This window comes from Hordeum vulgare, chromosome 6H, assembly GCF_904849725.1.
Source record: "Hordeum vulgare subsp. vulgare chromosome 6H, MorexV3_pseudomolecules_assembly, whole genome shotgun sequence".
NCBI lineage: Eukaryota > Viridiplantae > Streptophyta > Magnoliopsida > Poales > Poaceae > Hordeum > Hordeum vulgare.
The window spans coordinates 5,904,432-5,913,666 of NC_058523.1; the positions used below are offsets into that span (position 1 = coordinate 5,904,432).

Genomic DNA, 9,235 nt, shown 5'->3' on the forward strand with positions numbered 1-9,235 from the left:
CGCGAAGGTGTTGTCCGTTCGGCACTAGATCGTGATTGGATCGCGGAACGGCTTGCGATTTGGATCGCAAGACATTCGGCTACACCAACCGCATTTCTTAATGCTTCCCACTTAGCGATCTACAAGGGTATGTGGATCCGATCTCTCCTCTCGTAGATGGTCATCATCATGGATAGATCTTGTATGTGCGTAGAATTTTTTTCCATGCAACGCTACCCAACAGAGAGAGGCCTTGCCATGTGTCCTCAGAGATGGACGAGAGGAGGGAGAGAGAAACTCGATGTGAACTAAATAATCTATTTTCTTATTTTATTTTTCCACAAACAAGGAATTGTATAGAGTTGCCTTAACAAAAAATATAGCAAAAAGTGATTTTCCTAAAAATAATTCACAAACTCATTTTCTAAAATATCACATCTAATTTTTGTTATCCAAATAACCACTAAAGCCAAGGAAAAGGTAATTTTTTCACAAATCTTGGCTCCTTATCAAGAGCATAAATAGGCACCTACACAAGTTAGTAACAGAGGAAAAAGTATGCTCATATCGAACAACAGTAGTCACAAACCTCTTCCCTGCATTTTAAATTATTGACGTTCTACGCTGTTCTAACTTAACTGATTTAAGTTTCCTAACAACAAAAAACTCCTGCACCACAAATATAAATAGACTTAGGCATAAAAAAACTTTGATCACTGCATGAGAACAAGCGCACACCTCATACAGTGGACGAGTCACTAATAGTTCTTTAATATGTTGGGGCCAAAAATTACTAGCAAAACATAGATAATATTAGCATGGACCCCTAAAAAGATACTATTACTATGGTTAAATAGAGATTTGTCGGACTAGACACATGGACACATCTTATTCCACCAATCCATTTTGGCGCGTAGGTTGCTTAGAGACACAGCGCAATCTCGTGGAAATCCTATTCGCCACTCACTGCAGCGAATTGCCCAGGCTTCGCACAGGCGGCACGGATTCAAGGGACGCGTATGGACCAGCCCACTTCCAGCAATGCCCAATATTTTCTGGACCGGGTCTTTTTTGTTTCTGTTTCAAAAATGTTCTGGATTTTCAAAAAATGTTCCGGAATTTGACAAAATGTTTTTGGAATTTGAAAAAAAGTTTCGGATTTTTTTTATAATTTGAAAAAATGTTCTGGAATATCAAAAAAATTCAAGAAATCAAATAATGTCCCGGAATTTTAAAAAATGTTCCCGAATTTGATCTTTTTCCGGAATTTGAAAAAATGTTCTGGAATTTCTATCAAAATGTTTTGGATTTTTTCAGAAAATTGTTCCCAAATTTGAAAAAACATTCCGGAATTTGGAATAATGTTGAGAAATTTGAAAAAATGTTCCGAATTTCGAAAAAATGTTCCAAAATTTCAAAAAAAGAATAACAATTATAAGATTTTTTGGAACACAAAAATAAGCTGGGCTGGCCCAGTTGGGGGCGATTTAAAGATGGGCTAGCCCAGTAGGGACACTACAGCACTGACGCGATCGCTTTCCTGGGCCGGCTAGTTTGTGCTTACTGCATGCGTCAGGTGCCTATTTGACGCATATTTTGTGTCAAGTAGGAGCTCCCCGAGTAAACTTTGGGCCAGCCCAACTAGATTGTTTCCGTTTTTTCATTTCTTTTTCTTATTTTACTTTTTCAGATCTTTTTCTATTTTTCCTGTTCGTTGTTTCTTATATTTTCATTTTTGGTTTCTATTTTGCTTTTATTTTTAGTTTTAGATTATAGAACTCTTTCTTCATTTTCTTTTCCGTTTTAAGATATATTCAAATACCTCAACATTTTTTTAATCATGAAAATTTAAGGAAATCATGATCATTTTTGAAATTGACAAAAAAATACAAAATCATGAACATTTTTAAATTCTTCAACAATTTCAAAATCATCACCATTATTGGAATTCACAAGCATTTCGTTAGATCTTAAACTTTTTTATGAGAATCGCAAATCATTTTTTGAATTCTTGAAAAAATGGATCAAGAAAACTTTTTTAAATCGTGAAAACAAATTTCTTCGATGAAAAACATTTAATCACGAGCAGGGCACGACGCATCGGGCGAAGCACGGCAGGCCGCAACGGTTGTGGGTCAGGGGCAGAGCACAGCAGGCGCACGATCCAGCTTGACGGGCAGGGAATGGAGGGCGTGCGACATGCGCGCTGGAGTGCATGCGGCATGCACGTTGGAGTGCGTGCGGCGAGTGCTCGGCAAGCATAGATGGGCGCATGGCGGGCTGAGAAAGCTCGGGCACGGGCACAGGACGGGGCGGCGCGGCGTGCATCGCATAGCCGGCGTACGAGCTGGCCCGAGTAAGGCAAGGTGCGGTGGGAGTGGGGCCGCGGCCGCGGCCGGACATTTTTTGGGAGGGTCTACAGCCCGGCGCCTCGAATAAGAGCCGGACACGGTCATCCGTTTTTAGATGAAAATGGACGAAATCCGGACAAAACATACCTTCTTTTCCGGCAGGGTCGGTCCTATGTTTCGAAAGGCCTTAGACGAACTCGACGACATGCATGGGCCCTTCATGTACGAAGACTATATATGTATGTATGTATGTATATATGTGCATGATACATAAATAAATATATATAACTTCATTTATATAATAAGTTTTCAACTATACATCTTCTGAGATGTCTAATAATTGTTAAAAATGCCATATTATGACAAGAGTAGCAATGTATTAAAATTATGAACAAATGAGATTGAATACAAAGAATTATCAATTTGTACATTCGAACCTTTATCATGTAGATTGAAAATGGGGATTGGATGAATATATATACTTGTGAAACATCTGACACTTAAAAGTATAGTGCCCTTCCAACCCACAGTTTTTGCACCTCCTCTTTCCAGATGACCTGTGTTTCTTCCACCTCAACATCTTAATCTTGATCATCAATTTCACCACGTTGGTTGAAATTCTCCTTCTCTGAATCGCTTTAGTAACTGGACCCACCAGGTGGCAAGGGCAAGACCTTGTGAAATGGTCCATTGAGCCACATATTGCACACTTGTTTGTTCTGCTTGAACTATCACCTGCTGCCTTGAAGCGCTTTGGTTTTGGTCTTCCCTTGCTGGCCTTCTTCTCAGGAGGTAATAATTCTTCAGTTTCATGGAATTCATCTCCTGTTTGCGGTTGTGCATCAGCTAGACCTCGCTTTGAATTGTGCGATGATCTTTGGGTAACTACCGTTGGGTTTCGAGACTCAGGTTCTTTGTGGTTGATGTTTGGTTGATCTGATGTATTATTCACGGCGGGTGATCATTCCGATAACTTGTGAGGTCAGGGAAGTCACTCGGTGGAGGTGGGGTGGGGACGTCCGAGATGAAGTCGGCAACAGCGGCACGGCCGGAGCCGGCAGCCGGCCCGACGCGGTCGATGAGGCTGACCCGACGCAGCCGGCCTGACGCGAGCGACGAGCAAGGCGGTGGAGCCGGTGAGGCCGACGGCCGGTAGCCGGCGAGCTCGATGCAGCCGGAGCCAACAAGCCCGGGGCAGCCGAAGCCGGCGATCCCGACAGCCAGCGACATAGTCGACGAGGAGATGGCAGATGGTGATGGAGCAGGCCCGGTCGGAAAAGGGCGGCGACGGCCGGTGCAGGGCGACATGTGAGAAGACGTGCGGCCGACGGTCGTGAGGGGCCGCCGCGTCACACGAGGCCTTCGGGTTAGTGTAAAGGCCGGGTCGCGTCGATGCTGGAGTAGAGGCACGATGGTCGAGGTGGCGGCGGGCGACACAAACCGATCTTAGATCGGAAAACGCCAATCAAAGTGACACGACTAGAAAGAGAAAAATCTAGATCAAGAGATCGTGAAAAAGACTTTGTAGGGTAGCCGGTTAATACGACTGACGGACGAACCCTAGGTACGGGCGGCGTGGCCCCCGGTGGCGGTCATGGAGGCCGACCGACCTGGGCGCGGCGCAGAGCCGAAACTGTGTCGGCGGCTAGGGTTGGATCGGTTAGGCTGATGCCATGTTAGGAACAAGAGAGAGATTAATGCGAAATATAATGTATATTGTATTGAGCCTCATGGACGAGTATATATAGGAGTAAAGATTTGGAGGACAAGAAGCCTCTTCTAGAGATAAGATAAGAAACGGATTACAAATCATAAACTACCAAATACATGGACTTTAAATATATCTCTAACACTTGCATCCTTTTCATAAGTATTCAAGTGTGCTGGAAGAGTGTCCCCAACGCCAAGCTTCAATCCAGCACGTTTAGGAAGATCATGACATAGGCACGAGACAACATTGTCCGATCAAGATCTTGCGTTTCTACCAGAATGCATAAACTCGTCGTTGAGGTTGTCTGTACCATCCACAATTATTCGTCTATCGACACCTCGATAGCCAGATACCTCTGGAAGAGACAACGGAAGACAAAGACATCACATATTGCATGCCTCCCGCTACAGTCGCACCATCTTCAATTCGACAACAACAAGCTAAATGTGACACCTCTGCCACAGCTAGCGTGCATATCCTATCCGTATCAAGCATGAACTGACGTATCCATATAAGATGCCGTATGTAGCATCCGCCGATAGCAAATCCATCGGTGGCTTCATCTGCTGACGACAGGCACCGCCCGACAACTTCGAATGAGGCACATGTGTCACCTGCTGAGCCACATCAAACTCGATATGTTGATAGAAGGGACGTCCCATACCGCTTCGAGCCTCAGAAGGTTGTCACCACCTCAAGATCTAGACTCCGAATCACCCACACGATCTCGGAGTCCAACACCGCTAATGAAGAGGGGCCACCACCCCTATTTTAGGTGCTACAGGGAGCACCCACCATCGTACCAGCCGTTTTCATGGTCTATACAACAGCAATAGCCGCCGCAATCCGGCTTCACGCGTCCTCGACGCTGGAGGAAGCTCCAGCCGTCATGCACGTCTTGCAACGTCCCCGAGTGCGCGATTACAAGATCTACCGCCACTGGCTCCGCCCAGAGGACCCATCATCTGGCCCGTCATCCCTGACAGAGGGGACACTGTCGCCGCCATGTTCTCATCCAGGCCAGAGTCACCCCACGTCCGCCAAGACCGGATCTGGGCCGAACGTTGTCGCCGCCACCGGCCACACCCATCCCCACCTCCAACCTCTCACCATCTCACCCCGCATTACCACAAATGCCTCCAGCATGAGCCATTGTGCCGTCATGGATCGAGGAAGAGATTGTACCTCTGCAGATCAGACGCCATCGTCGTCGTACAGTCGGAGAAGGAGGAGCAGCCCTCCGCCACCGTCGTCGAACGCACGGGCTCTGCCACGCGCTGTCCCCCGCGGCTAGGGTTGCCCCCCCAGCCCCCTCCCCCGCCGATCTCCCTGAAGGGGCGAGCAAGGAGGGGGTACGAGAGAATTCATGTACGTCGCAAGGCAAAATGAATCTACAAACTAATAAATGAAGTATTGCATGACACCACATTTACATTACTCCCCACTATAAAAGGTACTCCCTCCGTCCGGAAATACTTGTCCTAGAAATGTATAAATGGATGTACATTTGTAGGACAGGTATTTCCGGACGGAGGGAATAGTAATATAGACTAGTAACATATGCATCGGAGGGGAACTTTTGGAACCTGGATTTATATGCATCCCATATGCAGAAACAAATCCAACATAAACTCAAAAAATTCCAAAAATATATTTGAAATAAACTTGACCTCTCATTGTAATTGTGAAAAAAATCACAAAAAGAAAATTACACTTTGACTTTTTTTAGAAAAAAGACAAATTTTCGGTCAAAAAAATGTGAATAGTGACCTATAATAGCACATAAATATTATCTTTCTTGTCCGGAAATCAATGTTGCATTTTTCTTTGTGAAAATTTATAAAATAAATTCAAGTTTAATCTAAAAATACTTCACAACTATTTTGAGTTTTGTAATAATTACTAAAAAAACTCATATTACTTGCATGTACGTAAAACAAGAAACCAAAGAGTATTCCCTTAAATCAACCTAGCTTTATATGCCCCAGGTCGAGTAATGCTACACTTACAAAGGATTACGTAAAGATTTTACGTACAAACTGATGTGTAAGATTATAATTGGTAATTAAGAGATGAGGGGCCCCATCCTCATTGAAAATCAAGGGAAAAGAAGAGTTAGTTTGAAAGGTTAAATAAACCTTTGTAAGTTTTTGTATGTCTAGCCTTGTGTATCAAGCATGACTTGACTTGACGTATCCATATAAGACGCCGGTGGCCTGTTGCTGGCTGGTGTGGTGGCACTGTAGCGAGGCGACGTCACTACGGGCTGCCGGCATGGATGGGAGAGGAAGTGAGAGAATCATAAATATGTGGTGGGCATGCATGCATAGGGTTTATGCCGTACCGTACGCATAGGCAGTCCAGCAACGCTTTCTCTATATATGTAGCGCCTCTCTCTACCGTTCATCAGAACATAGATTAGCAAGCAACAGCCCACGGTAGAGTAGAGATAGAGATAGAGATAGAGATAGAGATAGAGATAGAGGCAGAGGTAGAGCTTGCAATGGCGGCCGCCGCCTCCGATCAACAACAGCAGCCGCCCCCCCGCAGCAACCGTTACGGCTTTGAGGAGTCCGGGTGGGTGGAGAATATCCGGCAGTCGCTCCGGAGGAGCAAGGAGGACGGCGACGGCATCCCTGTGTCTGTGTTCGACGTGCCCAAACAGCTGCAGGTGCACAAGCCGGAGGCCTACGCCCCCCAGTTCATCGCCCTCGGCCCCTACCACCACTGGCGCCCCGAGCTGTACGAGATGGAGGGCTACAAGATCGACGCCGCCCGCCGCGCGCTCACCACCCTCGGGCGCGGCGGCCTCGACGACCTGGTCTCTAAGCTGGCGCTCCACGAGTCCAAGGTCCGCGCCCACTACCACCGCTACCTCGACCTCGGCGGCGAGACGCTGTCGCTCATGATGCTCGTCGACGGCGCGTTCCTGCTCGAGTTCCTCGCGATCCACCACGCCACACCCGCATGCGTGGCTGAGCGACAGACACACAGGGTGCTCCCGCTCCCGGTGAGCAGTAGGATGGCGCACCTCGCCGACGTGGGCGGGACCGGGAGGAAGTCCTCCGCGCACGGCCTCATCCTCCGTGACTTGCTCATGCTGGAGAACCAGATCCCGCTCTTGGTCCTCCGAGAGATCCTCGACGCGCAGCAGTCCGTCCACGAGTCGGAGTCCACCACGCGGCTCAATGCCATGGTCACTGGCCTCATCAAGGAGGTCTGCCCCTTGAAGATGAAGGGCAACTTCCCGTTCCCGGACAAGGAGATCGACGTTGCCAACCACGCGCACCTGCTGGAGTTGCTTTACCACCTGCTCGTGCCCAAACCCTCAGCTAAAGCCGGCCACTTGGAGGTCGAGGTCGAGGAGCAGCCACCGGACGGCGACGGCCACGTCGATGAGGACATCGAGGAGCAGCGACCGGACGGCGGCGGCCAGGAGAAGGAGAGCAAGTACGTGATGCAGCTGTTGGCCGTTATGTGGCGCATCGCGTCGAGGCTCAAGAGCGGCCGCCTGCGTCACGTGTTGAAGCCGATGGTGTTTGCGGCCAAGGCGCCATGGAAGATGCTCACCGGCATCTCGGCGTCCAAGGTGAACATGCTCATGCCCGCCGACGGCGACGGGAGCGAGGCGTCCGAGATCACCATCCCTTCGGTATCCGAGCTGGTTAGCAGCGGCATTCAGTTGGCGCCGACCAACGGCATGCTGTCCACCATCGCCTTCAACGGCAAGACAAGGACGCTCCATCTACCGGCGGTGACCCTGGACTGCAACACGGAGGTGGTGCTCCGGAACCTGGTGGCCTACGAGTCATCCGCCGCGTCGGGGCCGCTGGCCCTCACCCGGTACACGGAGCTGATGAACGGCATCGTGGACACGGGCGAGGACGTGGCGCTGCTCCGCAAGCGCGGCGTGTTGCTCAACCGCATGAAGAGCGACGAGGAGGCGGCCAGGATGTGGAACGGCATGAGCCGGTCGGTGCACCACTCCAGGGTGCCGGAGTTGGACGCGGTGATCGAGGACGTGAACCGATACTACGACGGGCGGTGGCGCGTCAAGGCCAAGCGGTGCATGCGCAAGTATGTGCTCAGCTCCTAGAAGATGCTCACCTTCCTCGCCACCCTCAGCATGCTGCTGCTCACCACCTTGCAGGCCTTCTGCTCCGTCTACGCATGCTCCCGCTGGGTCACTGACACCGTTGCCACCGTCACGCCGGCAGACTAGCTAAGCTAGATCGCCCGCCGCAACTCTTCTGTATCAGTATCGTCGTCATGCATGCATGTACCCACCCGTAGTATCCATATCGATCGTGCAACTGCTGTGCCTTGTCGTTCTAGTGCTTATTTCAGTTTAATTTGTAGAAATAATTCATCAGCGTCATGTATAATTAATTATCTTCTTTTTTCCCATTTGGTTCTTATTTGGATTTGGTCGACATATATTTTCCCATGTATAATTATTAAGATCAGTGTGTTGCTCTTGATTGGAGTTAATTGCATAAAACCATCACATTTCAGGCTTTGTTTGCGAAAAACTATCGAGTGCCTAATTAGTTACATAAATCACCGCGTTTCTGGTAATCTTTTTTGCAAAACACACTGACCGAAGTGTTTGGCCCCTTTGATCACTTTCTCACAAGTAGTTTCGGGGGTGGGGGTGATGGGAGCATGTTCCTCGTCGTCTCCGCGTGGATGGTCGGCGGTGGGCTTCCTGCGGCAGCGACGGGAGCCGGTACCTCCTCGTCTCCGCGTCCGGCCGACCAACGGTGGGCTTCTGGCAGCGGATGCAGGAGCCGATGGGGGCGACGGCGGGAGCTGGTGGGGTGGCGCGGCACAGTCGGTGTGGGTGGGTGGGGTTGATTGCTTTCTATTATTGATTAGGAGTGTGTGTGTAATTTTGTTTGCCTAATCAGCTCTTACCGTATGTGTCTACTTGTTAGAAAGTGATCAAACGGGGCAAACACTCCGATCGATGTGTTTTGCAACAAGATTACCAGAAACACAGTGTTTTTGGCATGGAATTAGGGACTAGGTTGTTTTTCGCATACGCGGCCTGAAATGTGGTGGTTTTATGCATTAGCTCAATGTTGATTTGGTTCTTATTTGGATTTGGTCGACATATCATGTAGAGGATGGATGAGAGTGCTAGTGTAAACGAAGGCACCCCTGTCCGTCGGTTCGCTTGACAAGATGGCAG

At 48.8% G+C, this 9,235-nt stretch overlaps 1 protein-coding gene across 1 annotated transcript; it reads left to right on the forward strand.

The window, feature by feature from the left end:
* Positions 1-6,468: 6,468 nt before the first annotated feature.
* LOC123402186 (putative UPF0481 protein At3g02645) lies at positions 6,469-8,519 on the forward strand. The gene has a single exon (XM_045096064.1). It carries the CDS (start codon positions 6,545-6,547, stop codon positions 8,135-8,137), a length of 1,593 nt encoding a protein of 530 aa, XP_044951999.1. The 5' UTR covers positions 6,469-6,544; the 3' UTR covers positions 8,138-8,519.
* Positions 8,520-9,235: the final 716 nt, after the last annotated feature.

Excerpts from the sequence above, each read along its gene's own strand:
- LOC123402186 (XM_045096064.1), top strand. The coding sequence starts at position 6,545 with ATGGCGGCCGCCGCCTCCGATCAACAACAGCAGCCGCCCCCCCGCAGC.